Below are 23,693 nucleotides of genomic sequence, written 5' to 3' on the forward strand. Positions count from 1 at the left end.
TGTCATCCTCTAATTAAGTATATCACATCCATTCTTACGTGTTGTTCTTGTATTTCTACCCATTCTTAAACTGGCACTTTTAGTCTATCCATTTAACAAGTGTCTACATTTAAAATAATCATTCCTACATTACTTCAGCTGTAAAGACACAGAAAGCTGCGGCTGAGCTTCTAAAATTTTAAGTGTATCACAGCACTTGGTTGATGAGAGCTGGAGGAATTTCCCTTCTCCCCTTTGTAGGTGGGCTAATGAATAAAAAATGGTGCTGTACCTCCACAACCTCCTCCCCAAATGTAGAAGAATTAGGATATAATTCAGTCTCTCCAATAATACACTAGTTTCTGCATTAGCACTTTGAGATGTCTACCTAAAGAAGGGGATTTTCACAAAGACAAATACAGACGAAAGCTATGATACATTGTCCTCTTAAGGAACAGCTTCATGATACATAATGTATCGTAAATAATAAAAATCATAATAGTAATTCCTAATATTTACTTATTTTGATGAAAGAGCCAGCAGAGGACATGGAAAGAACACCATCAAACTGAACACTTGAACATCAAAATACATACTTTTGAGAACAGGTTACGAACATGAGATGACAGCCAAGTACAATAGCATTTCTACTGTTACACTTGTGCCATTTTATTGTTAAACAGTAGAGCTGTTGCAGCATAAAGGGGACTTGTAGAAGAGGGAAGTGAAGGAGGACAGAAAAATAAATTCATTTGGACAACTAGCATTTACCTTTCATATTTGAATAGTGAAAAATAAGAATGTGATTTTCACTTCTTATAAAGATTCAGTGTGGGGTTTATTACTCCATGAAGTGCTACACTACAGAAACCGATTCTGAGAAAACAGAAAGTTTCTGTAACTCAGGAATGTCACTGACTATCAGTATCCAGTAATTCAGTTAGGCTGCTCACAAGAGCAGGAATTCTCTCTCTTATTCTGAAGTAACTTTTAAGGTGTCAGTGCAACCACCCACTCACATCCCATCCCCAGGTCAAACACATGCTGTGTGTTCAGTCAGCAAGGGCAAGAAAACCTCCATTCTTCAACTTCTGGGCACTGACAAACTGGAAACCTGGCACTCCTGCACGAAGAGGATGGATGCTCCAGTGTACCTACTGGGAAAGTCAGCAAAGATGCACATTCTTTTCATATGAGCATCAGCAGACTTGGAGATCATGGCCCAAGCCACCACCCCATAACCGTCTAAGAGCCAGATGTACCAAGGGGCATTCAGAGATCACATGCCACACATGTAGCTGGATTGCAGGGATGCAGAGACCTGGCAAAAGGGGATGCCCAGTCATGATTGAGACAAGTAAAGAATACTCAAAAGACCAGTGAATAACTTACTATGGCCATGACATAATGCAAGATTGTTAAGTTTACTAACTAGACACAGAATAAACCAACGATCCGCTTAAGCAGAACTGTGGGATGGTCTATGTATTTAATTGGAGAATCCAAAAGAACTGACAGTCTTATAATACAAAAAAAGACATTATATATACATTATACACACATGGAATAAGTCTATATATATCTATATAGATATATATAAATCAGTAAACTTGAATAGTGCCTTTACCATGAGCATCTTAAGGCATTCAAACGTTTTACTACGACATTGACCCAATTCAGTATCTTTTTGCTTTGGCTGAAATAAAGCAAACAGATTTAAAGGTCTGATCTGAAACACCCACATCATCTGAAACAAAAGCCTAATAGTATCTTCAGTGACAACAGCGTCATCTAAGAACCCACCCACTGCACTGCCTATCAGATGAATAATATTAAAAGGAGTCTAAATAAATCATTCCCACTCACAGCTTTGCAACAGCGGAAGATAATCAGTCTCAAAGAGACTTTCTAGCCATATATTCTATAGATTCTATTACAAATCAAGGATAGAAAAGATACAGCAAGAGGGCCTGCCCGAGGATAGAATGCCACTGAATATCAAATAGTATTTACAGTACAGTTATAGGATTATAGAACATTTTATAAATACAATTAATATGTATACAAGGGCACATAAAAGAGAAACTTGTTTTCATGCTTTACAAAGTAAAAGTAACCTGAACTAAAACTTACTGCAGAATTCCACAGCTGCTGGCTAGGAGCCTCTGTTCTCCACTGCCTATACAAACCAATCCCCATCATAGGTCACCAGTGAAACACCCATGTTTTAAGCAGCAACTATGAAGAATCTCAATAGACTCTGAATCTGTGTATGAAACATCAAGTTTCAAAACATGGGTATGGCAGAGCGTGCTGGAGAATTGTGACAACATTCATGTGTAACTAACTTTCTCAGAGGAGAACCTGGACCGTAACAAACTGCACTTTTTGCAAGGAAATATATAATACTGCAGCATATAGGTGGCAAAATTCAAACAAGGTACATTACAGCTTCTAATACGTTATATTAGAAAATGCCAGAATCATCTACCAAATTCTAAAGATAAGCACTTCTTGTATTTGTTTAAAAAGGCAAAAGAGTATTTAGTATTTCAGTACTTGCACATGTCCTTAAAAGAATCAGTAATTTCCTTTAATAAAAGCAACTGGTTTCACTTTTGAGACCAATAGTGCTTTTACAGGACACTTTCCTATCCTTTTTAAAAATTAATTTTAAATTGCCTAAGATCAGTAATAGTATTTAACAGGAACACACCATCGTATAGTGCAGGCAGAGGAGAGATATACTAAGAAGAACGGCAATTTTAAGAGTCAGTTTAATGAATTGACATTATTTTCTCTGCACACTTCACAAATGGTGAGGCAGGCTTGATTAAATTACCTTTATCCAGTAATATATTATACTTTACTCCAAGACAAGTAGACCAGTTTTACTGGGATACTTACTGTGAGGGAGGATAATCTTTAAAGTTTATTTACATGAAAAGCAATCTTTTGTACATAATATATAAAATGGTGTAGTTATGCACGGCAGCCATTTTACAGTATTTAAGCTAAATGAAATTAATTTTAAAAGCTACTCTATTTCAACAGCTGTGGAAAAGGCAGAACAGGAATTGTTTTATTAAGCTGCAAATTCATTTTCATTATAGAAAGCAACTAACTACTTGTTTGAGAAAACAACTTCTCATAACCACCTTCTAACCATTATAAACACTTCACAGTAGAGGGGTGAACTTCCACAAACATTTTCTTCTGTGACAATGTTTAAGAAGTTTCCTCACTGCTAACCTGCTGCAGTTCCTCCATTATGTCAATATAAATCATTTTTGGACCACACTAGAAACTAGATCACTCAAATGACCACACTTACAGGAAAGGAAACTCCAAATGCTAACCAACAAGCACCTCCTCTGCTGATCCAGTATTGAGGACAGTACTACAGACAGTTGCACTGGCACAAAGAGAGACACTGGACTGGAGCACAGAAAGAGAACAAATGGCCATGAGCAAACAAACCAGCTTGGTGAGAAAAGTAAACTAGTAACTGATGCTTGCTGCAAGAACAGCTATGAACATCAATTTCATGATGTTTAGACAGTTGCAATGCCAGTGCAATGGCACAAATAATAATTTAGGAAAGCAGTAATGCTTACACACGTTATTACATTATCCATTGGAATTCAATTCCAAGGAAGAAGAAATGTTTCGAAAGACATGAACTTTACTAAAAATAGTGCATTTTTTTTTACCACTGTGTTAATTTTAGGAAAAAGAAGGATAGAGACAAAAACATCATTCTTTCTGCCTCTCAACTCTAACTCCTGGTCTTGTCTTGGTGAAGCTGCTTAGAGCGACGCTCCCATCCCTGCTCCATGTAACCTCAACAGGCTCAGTACCGTCCCACCATGAGACCCTAGGAGATACCTGATCATCTACTGCTGGAAATTATGCCAACAGTAATGCAGAAGGCAGCAGGCACAGCTCTAAGTTCCTAATTCTGTTCTGAACCAGGCTGTGAAAGAGCATTGAAACTGTACTGCCAGCTCAGACAGATCCCATGTACAGCCTTTCTCCTCACTGCCTGTGTAAGCAGGTGGAAAACTGTTCCAGCCAAGGGAAATGGGTCTCCACAACAAGTCTCAAAAGTCATAATTTATAATCTTTTCCCATTACTATCTCAAATTTATCATAAAGACACTATTCTAAAATTTATTTTTCAAACTAAAAATTCCACCTAAAGCAGCACTGTACACACTTTACAGTTTGGTTGTAGTCAGAAAATTAAACTAGATTTCAGAAAGTGTTGTTTCTAAAGCTTCTTTTCCTCTTACATCTATAGGAGAACTGATGACAGGAGACAAATTGCTTCCGAGTGAGCAGTCCTGCTTTGAGAGTACCACTCACATGCTACAGTGTTACTAAAATCAAATCCAATTACTATTTAATAAAATACTAGTTCTAATGCTTTATCATCTTACGATCATACTATAGCCAGGACTGACACTTGTTTCAAAGCTGAGAACTAGGCCACTCCCACAGCAGCTGGAAACGTTTCACCAGATAGGTGGCTGTTTTTCCAACACTGTGAATAATAATGCTAAATACAGTGAGAAGTGAGGGTACAGCAGCCTTTTTTTTTTTTTCTCTCCAGAAATGTATCAGAGAACTTTATTAGTGTAAAGTAGGTTTTATATTTGGTCAATGCATGGAAAAACTGTGATTAAAAATTCTGAAGCAGAGATTTGTTCTCTAAAATTATTCAATATATGTACAAATAGATACCAGGCATCATCTTAGGGAAAAGAAAAAAAAAAAAAATCACTATTTCCTATTTTGAGTACTTAGAGTACAGCGGACCAATAACAATATTCAAGTGATACTTTTTTTACCTAACATCAAACCTCTTCTAAATTAAACAATTAACATTCCTGGAATAAATTAATTTTTGAGAAGGATTTCCCTGTATTCTGGGGAAACAAAATGTACAAAAAAGGGAAAGTGAAGACATAATTTTTTAGTGTTTAAAAAAAAGTGTGCATGTATTTACCCTAGCAATCTTCTTTCAATTCTCTTAAAGGAAGAGACTTTTCAAAAGCTATAGCTGCAAAATTGATTATTTCATTTTTGACCTTTATTCCTCTACTAAACATAAACCAGATCACGACTCTGAACTCCTCTACCTGCCTGTTCATCATCATCATCATCATCTGACTGCTGTTCTGAGTTTTGGGAACTACCATACTCATACTCAATGGGCTTTGGATTGTTGTATGGGTAGCCATTGTCATCAAAAAACCTTCGGAAGGTAAACTCATAAAAAGCATGTTCAGGATGTTTTCCATTTTTGTACCACCCATTAAGGGTATCATTTCTGTTCCCCTCCTTATCATCATCACTCCACAATTTATCTGGATCAACAGGATCAAAGTTTGATGTGTCCGTAGGATGAGCAATTTTGGGAATGTAGAAAGCAGACTGTCGCCGTAGATCGCTTGAAAAATCAATTGTTTTGAAAAATGGATGAGCTTTTATTTCATCTGCACCGTTTTTGCCTAAACGATCTTCTGGCCCTCGGCAGAGTTTAATAATAAGGTCGGAGGCCTCTGGAGTCAATTTAGCCTGAGGCGGAATATGAAGTGCAGTTTGCCAGTTGATAACCTTAAAAGCAAAAAGATGTGTTATTTATTTATAATTTCATAAAAAGGAAACAACACATTAGAAAAACAAAACAAATGACCACAAAGAAATAATTCAATACGTCTAAGGTTTTTCACAGTAGAGGGGAAAACATGAAGCTGCTCTTTCAGAAACACAAGGAATGTTTTGTCTGGAAATCTGGCAAAATCCAGGTAAAGTTCATTCACATTCCAAATCTGAACTAGTCTGGTATGGACTACCCCTGCTATAAAATCCAGCACCTGGAACCTGAGATTAGGCACATGATTTACAATCCTAGAAAGGTGAGGGAGATGAATTATATGATGTACTGTAAAGACTAAGAGATTTCAAGTTTCAAAAAAAAAAAATCAATACTGCACTACTTTTGAACCAACTGAATGCAATTTTGCAAAAATGACACCTGCAGAAGACTGCCTTGATGCTTTCACTGAAACAGCAGGGGCTCAGGAAGGAAAGGACCAAAGGCTCTGAGCTGACAGTAGCCCTGAGCAGGCAGTCATCTGCTGCTCCTCCACATTCCCATTCTAGGCACCTGCAGGCAAATCACCAAAGGAAATCCTCTGCAGGCAAGCAGGCATGGAAGCAAAGTGTTGCTAAAAGAACCCCCAGATACTGGAACAGGAGAAGAAAAGAAAGTGGAAATAATAACTGGAACAGATACAAAAAGTGAAAGGCTGAGATGTGACATGATTTTTAGTTGGCATGTTCACTGTATGACCAGATAAAATTATGAATGTGATTCTAGAAATTCCTTTATAAGTTAAGTGCACCTCCACAGTAACATAAAGTTTAAAATCTCAATAGTTTGTAACATGCTTGAATAGGCAGTGCTCTCAAACATCACCTTTGTTTCCATTACAAATTAGAAAGACTATGTAAACTTCAAGCCTTTTTAAGACTGTTAATACCAGACATTTAAAGTTACCTTCATTTGTGTTTCTAGTGGTGTTTGTGCCAGGAATGGAGGCTGCCCCACTAGCATCTCAAAGAGAATTACTCCAACACTCCACCAGTCACACAACTGTGTGTAACCTGAAATAAAGTTCAAATAAGGTAGTCAAGCCTTCGTATAATTTTAATCTTGAATTTCTAAGACTAAAAAACTTCACAAAAGAGTTCTCTTCAATACTTATGTAAGATTTCCATATTAACAACTATTTATTATTTGTTAAAATATCCTGTCCTTGGGAAAAGCGGCGGTGTAAGAAAGGTGAAGCAGAACACCCGAGTACCAGTTACTTCGCAGCGAGACTGCGGTACAAAAATGCATTCATCACCTGTTCGTAACAACACTTCTGGTGCAATGTAGTTGGGTGTGCCCACCAGGGAATGGGCCAGGCAGCGCTGGTGCTGCCGCGCAGCCCTGCGCTCCAGCGGCTTCAGCCGATCCCCGCACCTGCAGTTCGCTGGGTCACCCCACTCGCTGCTGAAATCCATACTGTCCTGACGGGCATGATCACCTGCCATGGAGTGACAAGGATGGCAAAATTGAGGACGATTACTTTAGTTCTTATCTAATATGAAATTTTCTTTCTCTGTTAACATTTCGTGTTACAAGACAGAGTTTGTTTCAGTTTCAACACTCAACCTGGGAGTTAAAACAGAAATCAACATCAGGATGTTGATTTTTATTTATGAAATAAAATACCAACCTCTGAGGATAATTTTTTTAAGCTAATTTTTGACATAACTATGAGAAAATACCAATCTCAACACTTCTCAAGATTTTTCTTAACATAACCACACTGGGGGTACAGGGTGTACATTATTTTTACACTTACATAAACATAAAACCTCTAACATTTAAATCATCAAAAAATAAAATCACATTTTAAATCTCTATCTTCTCACCAGACTGTGTAACAGTCTGGCCTAAGATATGTGATATTTTGATAAAAACCAATCAAAAGTAATTTAAAACTTGTTTTTGAAGGTATGTTTTTATTTTTGAAAACTAAAATAAAGTTATCAGATAATCTGTATTTTACCACTCTCAAAACTTCTCTTTTGCTCCAACTTCTTCTTCAGCTGTTGTTTCAAGTAATGAAGTAGAATTTTTAAAAGCCTACTTAAACCTTCTCATAAAGGAAACAGCACAGTCATCTTTCTATCATTTATCACTTAATTCCTTGTAAAGAATACTTGTATTTCTCTTACCGCTCTGGTAGTATTTTGAATCATGGGTCCATCGAAAACCAGTACAGAGCCCGAAGTCAGTCAATTTGATATGACCATCACGGTCTATCAAGATATTGTCAGGTTTAATATCTCTGTGGATGAAGCCCATTTTATGAACACTCTCAACTGCGCATGTCAGTTCTGCTGTGTAGAACCGTGCCAGATTTTCTGGAAAGACACCCATTCTAATTAGGAGACTCATCATATCACCTCCTGGAATGTAGTCCATTACAAAGTACAAATTGTCCTTATCTTGGAATGAATAGTACAGGCGAACCACCCATTCATTATCAGCTTCGGCAAGGATATCCCGCTCAGCTTTAACATGAGCAACTTGATTTCTAAGCAAGACATCTTTTTTCCTCAGAGTCTTTGTTGCATATAGAGCATTAGTATCCACTTTTCTTGCTAGGCAAACTTCTCCAAATGCACCAACTCCCAGGGTTTTAATTTTTACAAACATTGACTTGTCCATTTTAGCTCTTCTTAGCCGAATGTAATTTGACTCTTTCTGGCACAACATTTTCCTCATTTGATCCCGGGCTTCTGGTGACAATCCAACCTGTGGAGCAAACAGAGTTAAATCTGAAGAGTGAACAGTACTCTTAATTCTTCGTGATCTTCTCATAATTAATTACAAGGCTTAGGCAAAGCAAACCAAATACTTATACACAGGACAAGAAATAATACTTAAAGGGGTTTGGTTTTGTTTTAATTTACACATTAGGATTCTATGAAAACATATAGGAGTGATAAAAAACTGAAATGTGATCATTTTCAACAGCAAAATGCACAAGGTGCCATGCACCAGGAGGATCTTGAGAAGGGACTACTATATTCTTAAGAAATGTAATTTACAAATTACTGATAAAAACCACTGCAAATAATACTATCTGAGTAACAGTGTGCATCAGCTCTCTCCCCAATTCTCTTTACAGGGTTAAAGAAAGCCAAGACATGTCTAGGAGCTGTAAGTTGCTGAGGGCTAAGGAGCTGCCACAGGAAAGACAGACTAGCTGGAGCAGAAGTCACTGAACTGACCATGCTCTAGAATTCCAGCTGCAGGAGGGAGTATGCATTCCTTCTCACTCTCACACTTCCACATGTAGCTACCCAAAACAGATCCTACTGGCACTGCTTCCTACTGCCCGCCCACACCAAGCCAGTGCCTCCACCACAAGCCTGGGCCTGATATTCCCTCTTATCACACAACCCACCCCTTTCTAACAGGACTTTGCTCACACTCTCACCACTGCTCTCCACTCTACATACCCAGCAGCTGAGCAGAGTACTTTCTTTTGAAGTGGCTCGCTCCTCCCCACAGTATCTTTTCTTGGCTCCCATCTGTGTACAAACCCCTATCTTGACTGAACATCCCTGGTGTTCCAGCCAATGCCACCAACATTCTGACAGCTGAAACACTCACAGGCCACATGCAACTCATCACCTACAGCGTGGACACCCTTATCCACAAGAACCACGTTGATCATTCTCATTGTACCCCAACATGGGTGCTTCCTGGTGTATTTTTGCTGGTTTCAATTCCCTTAGAGTCCCATTCAATTTTGGTGCCATTTTTCTTGGCAAATTTCATGGCCTGGAAATAGAATAACCCTTCTTTTTTTGTTTTAATGTGAATACAATCTGTCTTCAATTTTCTGTATTTTTTCTCTGTGACACTATCCCCACACAGCTTGATGTTCAGTCCTGGTTTTCTGACAGCACTTTCAAATTACTATATGCTCCCTTTCTCACAGCATCTCAATTATTTTATCTGCCTACCTGGCTTGAAATCACCATCCCACAGCAATGATTTCCAAGTTCAACCTGTAGCACATTTCCTTATTTTTTAATGGACATGTTGATCATAAACTCAAACATGGCCACACTGAATCCCTGCAAACATCACAACTGTACTCAAGCACTATTCTAAAAGCTTTCCATTTCTTATTGTCACATCATAGCAATTCTTGATACTAAATCTTGCTGCTTCCATATCTTTAAAGCTTAAATATCTGAGATACTGTCTGCACAGCAGTACTCAGGACCATCAATAGAACTAAGTAACTAAGTCTAGACCTGTATAGACTGTATGTTAATAGACAACTTCGGCCTTGCCTGACTTCCAAGATAACTTGAAACAAAATATAATAGATGTGACTGAGAAAAAAAGGCGAGAGAAAGTATCAGTTAGATATCATTCAGTATCTTAAAAATGCTTTTACAAGTTACTATATGTCACCTAGTAAGGAAAATAGCGTTAGAACACAGTAAATTTCTTATAGGCATCATAGCAAAAATGGATCTAAAGGAGATGCAATTAGGAAAATGCATACAAAATGCAAACAAACTTCACAAGGAATACAAATTTGGTAACACTTAAATGGAGAAGGCTGTCTCAAATTTGTAGACAAAATTTTTTGTGGACCTCAGGCAGTAGTTAGGACTGGGTAGCAGTAGATTCAAGACTGGTGTGGGAAATAGGTTCAACTACCTATTCTGAACCAAAAAATTGTCTTACTGTGGGAATATCTGTGTACTGTATTCCAAGACAGAAACATCTTAATTTTTCTGTGAATGAACAGGCTTAAGGCACACTTCAACGGAGAAGGAAGGATTTTTTAAAGACTTACAAATGTCAAGAAGACAACTGAAGACCTGTTCAAATAATGGTGGGGTCACCTTCTCAAAGCCCACCTGAACCCTAAAGTCTGCCTCAGTACAGACCAACTTGCCACAACCTGAACTTCACCCATTATTGACAAAGGTAGCAATGAATAAAACATAGATGGCAACAATCCCCTAGGAATGAGACTCAATACAGTAATTAATCACTGCAGGACATACAGAGAAGAGTCTCTAAAACCCTCGTAGCTTTGCTTTCTTCTACTTGCTCTCTATCTCTTGCATGCTAACAGTTTTATTGTAAAAGACTAGCCCAAGTACTGCAATTTGTCATCTCTTCCCTCAATCCACCTTCATTTTTCCCTATGTCATCCACTAAACCAAATGCTAATGACAAACCTTCTCTCTGAATTGCTGTATTTTCCCTAGAACTCTCCTTAGCTTCAGCATTTACCAAAAATTAACAAGCTGTCAGCTGCACAAACTTTTCTGCATATATATATCTCTGATTATTTCTACAAAAATGCCAGACACCAGAGTGTTGCTCCTCACTTGCTCTCTATCATCACACAATTTGCTCTCGTTTTGCTCCTTCCTCATCTCGCTCTGCCTTAAAGGATGACTTCAGTTTCTCTTTGCAAGAAAGACACCTATTATAACTCTTGGCCAAATTCACACATCTAAAGCAAACGTTTTTGAGACTACTAGGGAACTTGACAGCATAGAAATATGTCACATGTTAGAAATACAGCATCCTGTGAAAGTAGGTATTGTCATAGGGAGGCATTCTGGGGTTTTTTCTTCCAAAATTCAAAGGGGAGAAAAGAAGGAATTCAAAACTTGCTTAATCTTCTTAAAACTTTCTGAAAATAAACAATGAGTGCGTTTTCCTTTCTCCTCCTCATGAAGACCTAAAATACACTTTATTGTTGTGGCATTCCTCTCCTATGCGCTTATGAAAAAGGAGAGGTCTGCTGAAGCATAATATCCCATCTTCCACCCTTCAGCCTGTAATTAACATCCCAGCTTTAAATCTAGCATAACTATTAAAAATCTAGCATAAACATTATAAACATTATAAAATACCCCTACTTCAGGGGCTTTAAATGCACAAGAAAAATATCAAGAAAAGTTGTATCAGTGCTTTCATATAAGTAATAGCTATTCTGAGATACTACAGAACACAACACAGTAAGAAGGGAAAGTGAAGTTTGCAAATCAACATTAATTGTAATCTTACATTTAAGTATTCAAAAATAGCCAAAATAAATTCATGCGTAATTTTGATGCAGGATTGCATGCAAAGCCCTCTAAAAAGGGATCATGCTATTCTTAAGAAACACTGTTGCTTCAGAATCTTACTTGTCTACACAGGGATGGAGGCTACAGTGTTCAGGAAAGCTTCCCGCACCTTAACAGTTTAAATCAGCTGTTAGTGAAGTGAAAAAGGAAAGAGAGAAGACTAAGAATAAAGATCTAGTAAGAGTTCCAGGATGAAATCTTGCTAATATTTACATATTCGTGATTAAACAAACACTAACAAAAGACTACAGCTTACAGTAAGAATTTTCAGAGTAAGAAAACACAGATTTAAAAAACAGCATGTCAAGAAAGTGGCATAAGCCAAATACATCCTCTCATAGAATAAATAAAAAGGTACATCATACTTATGTCAAACTTTCAACTACAATTGTTAAGAAATATATATATATGTGACACATCTCAATTTCACCTTTCTGTAAATCTTCGTTTCACTACTTCTCAGTATTTTCTCTTTTGAAATGACATATGCCTATGTCAGCTCCAGTTTTTACCCTTTTGATTTGGTTTAATAGAATGCTGAAATACCAGAAATAGACCACTGACTCCATGCAGGCAGAAAACAGTTGATTTCACATGTATTTGTTTCATAATTATGCCCTTCAATTGCTCTTGTTTAAACAGATACATTTACAGCATGGATTACAAAATAATTACACAAGAAATAGCATGTCTCTTTCACTCTTAAAAAAAACCCCCCGAATAACCTTTAAATTTTTTTTTTTTTTAACTTAAAAAAATTATCCCTACTGGTAACAAACTGCAGAATGTAAAAAATATCACTGGGTGACTATACTAGTGCACTAACCAGCCTGCCACTTGTCACCATTTTGCTTGTATCTGCACTATGCATTAAAAAAAAAAAAGAAACATTTTTTAAAACCATTAAAATATTGCATATAACTCAAAAATCAGGATTAAATAGAACCCATAACAAAAAGCTATAAGTCATGTAGCTACATCTCAGTTCATGCAACAATTATTCTGCTTCTGCTGCCTTACTGTATGTAGGCCATACAAATTACATTTAGACGTGCAAAAAACTTAATTGAAAATCAATTTCTAAGAAGAAAATTAAATAGGTAAACAAGACAAGGAAGTAACTTGCCACATAAATACTAAGATTAAAAATAGACTTCAATACCACAGTGTACCAAAATGTTCTACTTATCTGTGCTATTTAATTCTACAATTAAGACATATCTCATAAAATTAATACAGGAACAGTTTAGCCATAGATTTAGAAAGAAGGAAGAGTTTACCCGCATCATTTCATTCTCTAGCTGTTTTTTCCGATGCAAACGCTGCTGATGTGACTTGAGTATATTCTCCACATGCTGTTCCATGAAGAATTTAAAGGCTTGAGGGGAATAACTTTGAATGCGCGACTCTCTTCTTTCCTCATCTTTCTTGTTTTTTCTAACAGGAACAGGTGAGGTTGTAATTTGTTTCTTTTCTTTATCTGTTGAATCAACACATTCGTAATTCTTTTCATTCTCATCCTCCCTGGATAAAGGAGGTGGCTCCTCCTTGTTGAGCTTGGGTCCTGCCTCATACAGATTGACAGAAGGATTCTGATGTAACAAGTGTTTCGGGTAAGGTGGTGGGGGACCCTGGTAATTTGGAGCCTCCGCAACAGGAGACATAACTGCCATGTTTGTAGAGGGACTGTCGGAGAAGGGAATGGTCTGAACAGTCTGCACGGGCTGTGGCATCCAAGAAGGGTGAGTGGGTGCCAAGGCAGTCTGCAGCTCTGGTTTCAACACTCGCATGCTTTTCACTGGTTGCTGAATGGGAGCTGGCGTTATGGCTGTCACTGTGGTGGCTGAAGGCTGGGAGCTGCCAGAGTGACTCTGCCTGCTGCCGTGATGATTGTTGAAGGAGTTTGACCGCATGGGAACACTGGGCTGCCATGTAGGCATGTCGTGCCCATTGCCCGGCGATGACTGCGGCTGCACAGGAGAAGGCTGTGACCAGGACGCAGGCATTCCAGCTACATTTGTGTTGTAAAGTTCAAGGTTGTGACTATTTCTGTTTGGCACCATTATTGCCTGAGGAAGATTCCCATTGGTGTATGCTGAAGGAGGAGCAGATCCTCCTGCCTGCATCTGTAGTGCTGTGGGACTCTGCCTGTTAGTTGGATTCATTGGGTATGGGGGTGGCTGGCGACTCACTGAATTCCCAGACACCACATTCTGGTGAACTATGAATTCTGCCTGACAATTGCCATTTTGCATTCCAGCTCTTCCTGAGGGAAAACTAAACTTGCTGTTGGCAGAACTCTGCATGATTATTGGTTGCCTGCCAATGGGGACAGCACTCATGCCTCTCTGACCCTGTGTGGATGAATTCATAGGAGGAGGATTCATAGGTGGAGGTGGATAACCATCCTGCCACGCTCCTGGTGGCACTGGAGAAATACGGGAGATCACATATTCCATGTTTCCAGAATACCGCTTTGTTTGAGAATTTGGCTCCCAGGAAGGAGGTGGAGGAGTAGTTCCCCTTGGAGGGGGTGTCTGCCCCCGAGGAGGTGGAGGAGGAGGAGTGACACTCCTTATCTGTGGTAGAGGTGGGGGATTCACTCTTTGTCCATTGCCAGGATGAGCCTGAGCAAATGCCGCAATGCCGGATCCAGATAACGGCCTTCCTACATCAGGCTGGGAGCTGGGACTTTCTGAGCGATAAACAACCCCCTCTCCCAGGGAAGGGCCGTGCCGCTGAGGAACCAAGGACTCCTTAGAACCCTTCCAGCTCTGCTTGCGGTTAACTGGCTGCTGGACAGCCCCTGCTTCCACGAGAAGAAAACACAGCATTTACATTATTAGAACTTAGTCCTATTTACTGCTTTGAATATTTCGTTCTGCATTAATTACTACAGAAACAGGACTTGAATTCTCTGACACAATATAATCCACTGTACTTCACATGAAAACTTTCTCTAGTAATACACAGCACTGCATGGTAATAGACTCAGTGCACATATAAGAGAAAAAAAAAATTGAAACGATATAATACTAGAAAGTGATTTTTTAGAAATCACCCTCCTGAAAATACATTTTGTTTCAGTAAAAATGCAAAATTTAATTGAAAAAATGGTAATATGCAGAATTATTAGGCACACAACATATTTTTAATCACATGTACAAGAAACTCTCAGAATGTCCAGCATAAATGCAAAAAAAGTAACAGCATGGAAAAAAATGTTATGTTGCTATCCCTTCCAGTTAACACTTGCAAAACACTGAGCGTTCTTAAACTATTATAAATTTAACTGAATGCCGTAAAATCAAGGCTTGCACACTTGTATGCATACAGATCATCCAGACTTGTTATATTCCCTGTATGCAGAATTTGACTAACTACTTCAATTTTAAAAGTTGTGTCTTTTTGAGTAAAAGTGTTATAGATAGAGAGGCAAGAATTAAAACTGTACAAATTCAAAACTTACAGAGCAAAACCCTGTTAGATATTTACTCCACAGATGCTATTTTGCATCATATAAACAAAATATACAAGGAACTGATAGTGCAAGCAGTCTTACTGTGGTTTTTACAATGTTAACACTAAGATATGTCTAAACACATACAGTAGTCTAGCTGCTGAAAATCACTCTATCCTCACTAAAAAAATGTGTTAATTACTATATTTCTGCAAGTAACAATGAAATTTTGTCTAAATGGTGGAATTTACCTATGAACTTCACACACAAGCACCAACTAATCCTGCTTAACAGACTAAAGAAAAATAACACTATTCTTTGCTACTCCTGACTAATTTTTTCTCCTACCTATACTGCTAATTTAAAATCTAACTCCAGTGCTAGCAGCTCAGCACCCAACTTCAGTCAAATAAAAGTTCAGTATTTCTGATGCATTTTATAGTTACCCTTTGTTTTGGTGTATGCTACTGAAAAGAAGGCATCAAGTTGCATTAAAAATGTGGTAGTATCTGTTAAGAAAGAAATAATAGCAAGAGGCAAAATTCTGACTCTGCTAGTAAAGACATAGTCTGTCCTCTAACGCCTCTAAGAACATGAAGCCTGCCTTAAAAACTATACAAACAAAACCTGGAACCAAGCAGGAAATTAAGCTGAGAGGGATCCTGAAACGTAACATCCTAAAATACAAATATTGTAGTTGTATGACATATAAATACACACACATATATACACAAAAATACACATACAGAGCGCTGTTGTGTGGGAGTGTGTGTGAAGAGAGACAAAATATTAAAACAAGAATTCAGCATTTATTTCTAAATGGCACCTGACACAGAACAAAATACAGGCACCACATCAACAAGGGACAAGAATTATCAAAACGAGATCTGAATGCCATTCCTTGTATAAAATATTTATGCACAGTAATAAAACCATGCAGTTATAAAACAGTGCTTAAGAAATTCATGTAAAATGGACCTAACTTTCGGAAGGATTACGTTAGATGATAAAAATGCTGTTTTTAAAAGCAAAAAACCTGTATCTCAGCATCTGTGTTCCACTGTGAGCACGTGAAGGCAAAATTTACTATGTTCTATTTATCTCCTATAAGAATACACTCAGTGAGTTACTGTGTCACCATGGAGACACCTACCTGGTGGCTTCATACCTGCGTTTACAGGTCTTGCTGCTGCTGCAACCATCTGTTCCCGGCGAGGATCCTGGTAGCTCATTTTACTTATAAATTCAATGGCAGCTTCTATACTACGGTTGTTAGTTTGTCTAAGAGCTTGTACAACCATATCCTAAAGAGAAAATTATATACAAAAATAATTTACAAGAAAATCACAGAAAATACCAAAAAATCATGGTTATTTAGCCAAATATCCTCCACTAATTTTACCAAAGTACAAAGTATCAATTTCTCTCAATTGTTTTAAAACGAATTTTGAAATGTCTTCTCCAGAAGAGATCATGCAAAACAGTACAGCAGTCTCAATGTTCAGAAAAAAAGTTAACTTGTTGAAGCACTGTAGTTTGATGTGAATCATGTCATCTTGCTATTCATACAACAGCTTAGTCATACAAGCATTTTTTACTGCAGTGCATTACCCAGCTAACAGGTTACATGATGACCAGACGTCCCTTCCAACCCAAGTTATTCTACAAAAGATATAAATAAATATAGATAGCCTAATGTGAAATTTGGATCTTTTTAGTTCAAAAATTCCTCCTGATGAATACAACATTACCAGCAGAAACTCTTTATTACTTCTGTCGTAGATTTAGGCTCTGTGTTCTTAGAGATTCAAACGCAAGTTTTGATCTGATGGACAAGCCCATCTCAGTCAATGGAAAATGTATTATGGGCCAGTGGCTTTTCCACTGACTTGAATGAAATAAGGTCAAGCAACCGAGGCAGAATTCCAGAGATGATGCTCTCCCATTTATATTGAATGAGATCTGTACAGCTGACCCAACAATTTTGAGACAAATCAACAGCATAGCTCCCTATAGCTAAAGCACACTCTTTTTAATGATTTGTTATGGCCATATTTTGCAGCATCAAAGCAATCACTTCAGTTCACAGGATGTTTGAACTGTTAGGCAAACTACAAACATATGACAGCATTCACCTCCTACTCAAACCAATAGGACACCAAAGAGGGCACAGAAGGGAAGCTGTCAGTACCAACTTCAAATTCAAAGCCACATTTCTACTTTCATCATTTTTAACACTCAAACATACAAAATTACATACAACCTTCAGAAACAGTAATTATATTAAGTGAACAAAGCAGAACCTTAAAAAAGGATTTTAAAATTAAAAAAAACCCATACAGTAAAGTTGTTGCAATCTTTACAGACCAGCTGATACAATAAAAAGCAGATACAGTATTTTCAGCTCAAAAATTTGGTTACCTATGTGATATGAAGTATTCAATGCCTTAAAGAGTTATCACCTTACGCAGAACATATGTACTTACACCATAGTAAGCAAACAAGATTTTCCGTAAGCTATTTAGGATAAAAAAACCCCAAACACAATGAACATCATTCTACCCTGATTATTATACACACACACATATATATATATATATAAAAAAAACTATCTATATACACACATCTGATATCTATCTGTTCCACTTTAACCATTAATTCTACCTACTACCTGAGGGATGGGGGGAAATAACAAGAATGTTTGTTATATTTAATTTGAAAAAAAAAAAAAAAAATTCAATACGTTTTGAAACTTCCCAACCAAGAAAAATGCTTTCCTCCTTCAGCTGTATCTGTTCCTAGTGGCATATGTGGATGAGTGCCATATGGGTTTTTGTGGTGACACAACTGCAGGTTAACACATGGCAGAAAGGACTTATGCTGGCACTGTGCTTGAAAAAAGCCCCATATAATCACAAGTGTCATGGGAATTCGCAGTTGTATCCAAGAACAAACAGCAGGAGCAAAAGGCTTCAAGATACGAAGGATCCAACAAAAACACCAACTTAAGACACCTTTCTAGTTTATTATCCAGCCACGTACCACAAACTTCAGTTTGCAAAACCAGCTGCAGGTTCAATCTGTAAAAATGGACCTGCGAACCGATCTACTTTGAAAAAACAAATGCTAAGGGAAAGCCAGCTGGTAGTTTTGGAGAAGCTCACTCTTGGTAGAGGTAGATCTCTCTGTAAATACCAAAAGCATCACAGACAGCAGAACTCATGAGCTGGTCACTACTGCAAGCAGTGCATGCCTGTAAAGTTAATCCCTGTTCTGGTACTGTGCCTTTTTCCTTTGGAAAGATGAGTGGTTTGTTAGCTCTTTTGTAAACCTGTTTTGTACCCAGGTTTACAAAGAAGGCATGAAAACAAGCGTGATTTACTTTGACGTGCAGGTCCTGGTATAAACACAGGAGCTGTAAGTGTATTCCTTTTTCATTCCTGGAAACCACATTTCAGATTAATTTCCAAAATAATTGGTATTGCCTTTCAATTTAGAACAGCCATATTGTATCTACCTATTTTAATTGAGCACAATCCAAAATTGCTATGAGTATCAGAGGCAAAATCCATGTTATAGAGAGTCCAGTCCTCTCTGCCTAAAATTATATAAATAATTAAAACAACCTACCACATAAGAACAACCTGGACAAGATGTTTAAAAAAAACAAAGCCAAGTCTCTCTAAATCCTTCTAGTCCTCTTCTACATCCCCCACTATTACTGGTTTCATGTCCTAATCAGAAACCTACCAGATTTTGAAGGAGCTTTTTGCTTATCATGCTGTTCAAACATTCCCTCACCAACACCCCCTCCAACATGCACTAATAGTTTATAGCTAGCAGAACACCAAATCTTCAAAATAATACACTTCACCTCATCAAAGCCAGCAGCTTGTAAGTCTTGCAGCATTTGTCGATTAACTTCTGATGTTCCTTTGACAGCTGAGGTTGCTTCATTTGCAAAAGGCAGAAGTGAGTTTCTTATCTCCTGCAAAACTTTATGATATGTTACAAATTTGGGGGGATTTCGGCCTTGTCTAGGATCTTCAGATAACATTTTGCCCATGCTGTGATCAGCTTTAGCAGCATCTGAGGGTTTAGGCAAATTCCTGAGGCTCTCTCGTATTTCCTGTAGCATCTGCTGGCTGCTGCCAGTATAGCTACTGGCAGGAAAAGTTTTAGGCCTCATTTGTCTATAACCTTCTGGCTTCTCACTTCTCTTCATGAAAACATGTATATATGCAACCTCCACCAAGGACTCGCGCACACCAGAATTCAAGGAAGACTGGCTGATGTCAGAACTTGTGAAAGCAGCGGCTGTTCACCGTGAAAACTTGGTTCTTGTAGCGCTGGAGTTTGTCACAAGCCAAAACTGCTATTCTGTTAACAAAACCAAACCAAAAAAAAAAAATCACATTAAACAGAGCAGTAAAATAATTCACAATGTAGCACTGGTGGCAGTGAAATGTTCACATGCAGTTCTGCCTTCATAGACACTAAAAGCATGCTAAGCAAATTCTTCAGGCAGTCTTTACTCAACCTAATTTACAAACTACGTTGGGTTTTTAACTGTCTGTTAACAAATGTTTTAGGTGCCTCAAGTCTTAACAGTCCTGAATTGCAAAGGATGTGGACAGAGTGGAAAGCAACTCCTCTGTGTGGCAGAAAAAGCTTTCAAGAGCAGACGTGAACCACTGGTTTGTGCTACCCAAGCACTGCTTCCTTTCCTCCCCTCTCTCCTGTGTCCACTTGTCACCCGCATTCTCTCCATCAACACCTTTACAGCCAGAAGAGCCAACTCTACTACCCAGTTAGCCAGGATATGGGCCAAATAACCTCGCTGTTCAATGATTCTGACATCAAGCTCCACAAAAAGAGGGAAGTGAGAAGTAGATCAGTAAGAGCATGTAATTACAGTGATTTTATCCATTCTCTAGCAGTCACATATGTAAAAAGTAAACACTTGCCTAGCTCATCACATACAACTTTATGATTTCTTGTACCATCTGCCACTTGAATCTCTTTAAGGGTTCAGATTCAGAGGCTGTCACAGTCTCTTAGCTCAAGTCTCCTTGAACCAGTCTTTGTCAATGGTTAATTAATTTTAAAATTTATTTTACACAAGGGAAGATGAGAGCAGGAAGAGAATCAAAGAAAATTTAATCAGGTTTTTTTTTTTACTGTAAAATTGTTCACCATCTCAAGCATCAAATTCGCTGAGAGCATAGCTATGACATTTGGTAAGGGAAACGGAATTTTCTGCCAAAAGCCAAATAAAAAACGTTTGCATTTTGAAGGCGCTGACTCATCAGGGAAAGAGCCCTGTGTCTGCAGAGAACTCAAATCTCTGTGTCCAGGCTGGGCATTAGTACTGCAACTGCCATGGCAAAGAATAAAGCAACCACAGTGAAACACTGAAGAAATTGCAGAGCATTTGCCTCTTTAGAATACCATGAAATAAAACTTTTTCAGTCTCTACTGCTTCACAGAGGAAGCTCGGTTACTAAGACAGTGCAAGATAAACTAAATGTTTCAGCACTGTCTTTCCCTCACAGGCAATAAAAATGGTGAAGCTCAACTAACATTGTTCCTTTACTACTGTGTTGCTAAGTGCTTCTCATATTAGACATAAATTAAACAAGTATCTAAATTTTACAGTCTACAAAAAAGTCACTCTTTCTTCATTCAGGTTTCACTTCTATAATACTCGCACTGCCACAAACCAATTAGTGACTCAGCAATTGAGGAAGAATATGACAAGTTAATAGGAAAAAGAACTCTCTAAAACACATGGAAATTATATGAAAGAAATACTTGTGCTACCTGAACAAAACCTGAAAGCTGGGAAGTAATACATAAATGAGGACTGCGAAAAGAAACACAAAGGACATCCACTTAATCCCATTCTCCTAGGAAAACCATTTTAGAAATAACAGAATTTCCCTTAGAAACTATCTAAATCTTAAGGGGTGTAACTGCACCCACAAGCTTTCTTTGCACTGTGATAGGCTTGAAACCTTAAATGAGTGTAGTTGGGTAGTTATATATATTTTTTAATGCAGTCTGATAGCATGTAATTCTTCAGTGCTCACTGAATAAGAAAAAGATCATCAGACATAAGAGTGCATTTTAATAGTTAACAGTGAAATTTTGCTCAAAGTATTAAGAAATCCAGAAATCAACAGAAAGTACAGCATGAGAGCAATAAAATGTAATTTAATTTTGGCCACTTTCAAAATAATTTTCCAAACATGCCATATTTAAGACCACATCGAAAATACTTTGTGGAAAACTTTTTCCAAAGAAAATAAAGCGAAAACTTGACAAAATACCCATAAGCTTTTAACAAATTCCAAAGGCCTAGAATTCAGCAGAAAACAAGGGGTTTGTACCTACATATTTTACAAATTGCATCTCATATTTCAGTATTTGCTTTACGGTTACCTCAGGTAGCTGAGATAGACAAATCTAACACCCCTAAAACAAATCAAAGTTAAATTAACGGGACACTTAAATCATAAATCAGGAGCAATCTTGGAAAATAAAGCTGCACTCTCCCTTCAATTTTTAGCAGCAGCTTAGGTTTAGAAGTGTAAACCAGCCACTCCACTGATCTCCCACCACTTACAAAGACAGCACAACTGTTTGTAAGGCCAAACAGCACGAACCAAGCTAAGGAACTTACCCAAATAAATAACTTTTTTTGGTGGGTTGTTCCTTTTGGCAGCATTTAATTCTCGGAAAACAAATCTAATTAGTCCTCCAGAAAGCAGGAATTACTACAGTTCACCTTGCTTTATACATGAATCTCAAAATTGTCACCTCTACTTAGAGATATTTGCACACATTTTAAAGGAAGAAAGTGTTGACTGCTGAGTAAGAAATGTATCTCAATTTTGTACTTCTAACTAGCAAACACCAACTGTATCCAAGGGAACTCATGTCTATTCCCCCTTGTAGTTTTGTGTCATTTAATGATCTGTTTGTTAATGCAGCTGTTTCTGCTGATTAAATTCTCTTCTCTAAAGGAGTTGAATAAAATAATCTTTTACTTCCTTTCAAAATCTGGGAATACAGTATTTTCTTCTCCAGGTCAAACTGTAAGGGAAAAATCCCACCTTGTCTTTTCAACATTATAATCATGAAAGATTGGACTTACATAAATAAGTGCTTGAATGAAAACTCAGAAGTGTTCAAGGCCAGGCTGGATGAGGCTTGGTGCAACCTGGTCTAGTGGGAAGTGTTCCTGCCCATGGCAGGAGGTTGGAACCAGATGATCTCTCAGGTCCCTTAAAACCCAAACCAGTCTGTGATTCTCTGAAGGGCAACACACAACTGTCAATGAATCCCACGATTTTCTGAGGAAAAAAATACAGAGCTTTGTAACGTAACTCTAATATTCCTTATAAAAATACTTTCAATGCTCGTATTTCCAACTGAGTACTGAGCATCACATATAAATCTATTTATGTACCCTCTGTCATGTACTTATTCTAACAGCTTATTTTATACATAAACAGAATGCTTCACTGCTAGGGATAAAGAAAGTAACAGAGACTTTGCAAATCCTAAAATTAAGTTTGTAGGGACTTGGTTCAGACCAACTAAAGGAAGCTCTTCTGTCAGGTAACAAGTCATTGAGCTGCAACAGCAATTTCCCAAAGGATGCGTTTCCAATGCTAAAAGTTTCCATAGGATGAGGAGAAAAATGGACCCTGAAATTAGCACATAGGGAGAACTACATACGGTCAGAGAAGCAAGAGCTGGAAAGAACCGGAGGCCAGCTGAACACTAGGAACATTGTGCATTCACTCGGTTTGTTTCCATTCTTACGCTCTGCTATGTCCTTTAGCAGGATACAGCTCTTCTACGTACGCATGTATTCCCGGGAGCAGCAGGACTTATTTCAGGCGCACCTCGGAGCGAGCTTCACGGCTAAGAACAGCACGGCAGCCTCTGAGCACCAAAACCCCACTGCGCTGGCTCAGGCCGGCACCGAATCCTGCAGGACAGCAGGACCCAGCCTCCCAAGGACCACGAAGGCCAGGAGGGTTCCACCGCCGGGAGGAGTATCCCGAACGCGCCCCACTGGGACACCTGCGCTTCTGTCGCCCCGCCGGCCCGAGGCGTGACCTGAGGCCGCTCCTGCCACGGCCGCGTCCCGCAGAGGGCCCAGGACCGCCGGGCCGAGCCGGACCGGGCCCGTTACCGCCCGACCCCCCTGCGGCCCCCGCACGGCGAACTCTACCTGCGGCGAGAAGGCGGCGATAACGCCCCGGGCGCTCTGAGCTCGGCCCCGCCCGCGCGGCGCCGACCGGCCGCGGCTCTTCCCTCCCTTCCTTCCTTCTTCCCTCCCTCCGCCCCTCGGCGATGCCGCCAGCGCCCGCTCGGTCCCTCCGCCAGCGCCCGCCGCCGCCTCGGGCCGCTCAGTTCGGCGCCGCCATTTTGTCGGTGTCCCCGCCGCGGAGCCGCCCGGATATGGGCAGATCCCGGCCTGCCTCGCGCG

General features: G+C 38.8%; 1 protein-coding gene across 5 annotated transcripts; it reads right to left on the reverse strand.

The window, feature by feature from the left end:
* Positions 1-1,438: 1,438 nt before the first annotated feature.
* LATS1 (large tumor suppressor kinase 1) lies at positions 1,439-23,519 on the reverse strand. Of its 5 annotated transcripts, none has more exons than XM_048296542.1 (9): positions 23,436-23,519; positions 22,347-22,545; positions 19,062-19,567; positions 16,356-16,491; positions 13,008-14,533; positions 7,780-8,362; positions 6,900-7,082; positions 6,548-6,654; positions 1,439-5,601 (listed from the first exon to the last, which is right to left on the reverse strand). In XM_048296542.1, the coding sequence occupies exons 3-9, from the start codon at positions 19,410-19,412 to the stop codon at positions 5,086-5,088; spliced, it is 3,402 nt and encodes a 1,133-aa protein (XP_048152499.1). In that variant the 5' UTR covers positions 19,413-19,567; positions 22,347-22,545; positions 23,436-23,519; the 3' UTR covers positions 1,439-5,085. The 5 variants fall into 5 exon arrangements, with proteins under 5 accessions (XP_048152499.1, XP_048152498.1, XP_048152497.1 ...); XM_048296541.1 differs by having other exon boundaries at positions 13,008-14,536; XM_048296540.1 differs by having other exon boundaries at positions 16,341-16,491.
* Positions 23,520-23,693: the final 174 nt, after the last annotated feature.

Source organism: Corvus hawaiiensis, chromosome 3 (assembly GCF_020740725.1).
Source record: "Corvus hawaiiensis isolate bCorHaw1 chromosome 3, bCorHaw1.pri.cur, whole genome shotgun sequence".
In the NCBI taxonomy this organism is placed as follows: domain Eukaryota; kingdom Metazoa; phylum Chordata; class Aves; order Passeriformes; family Corvidae; genus Corvus; species Corvus hawaiiensis.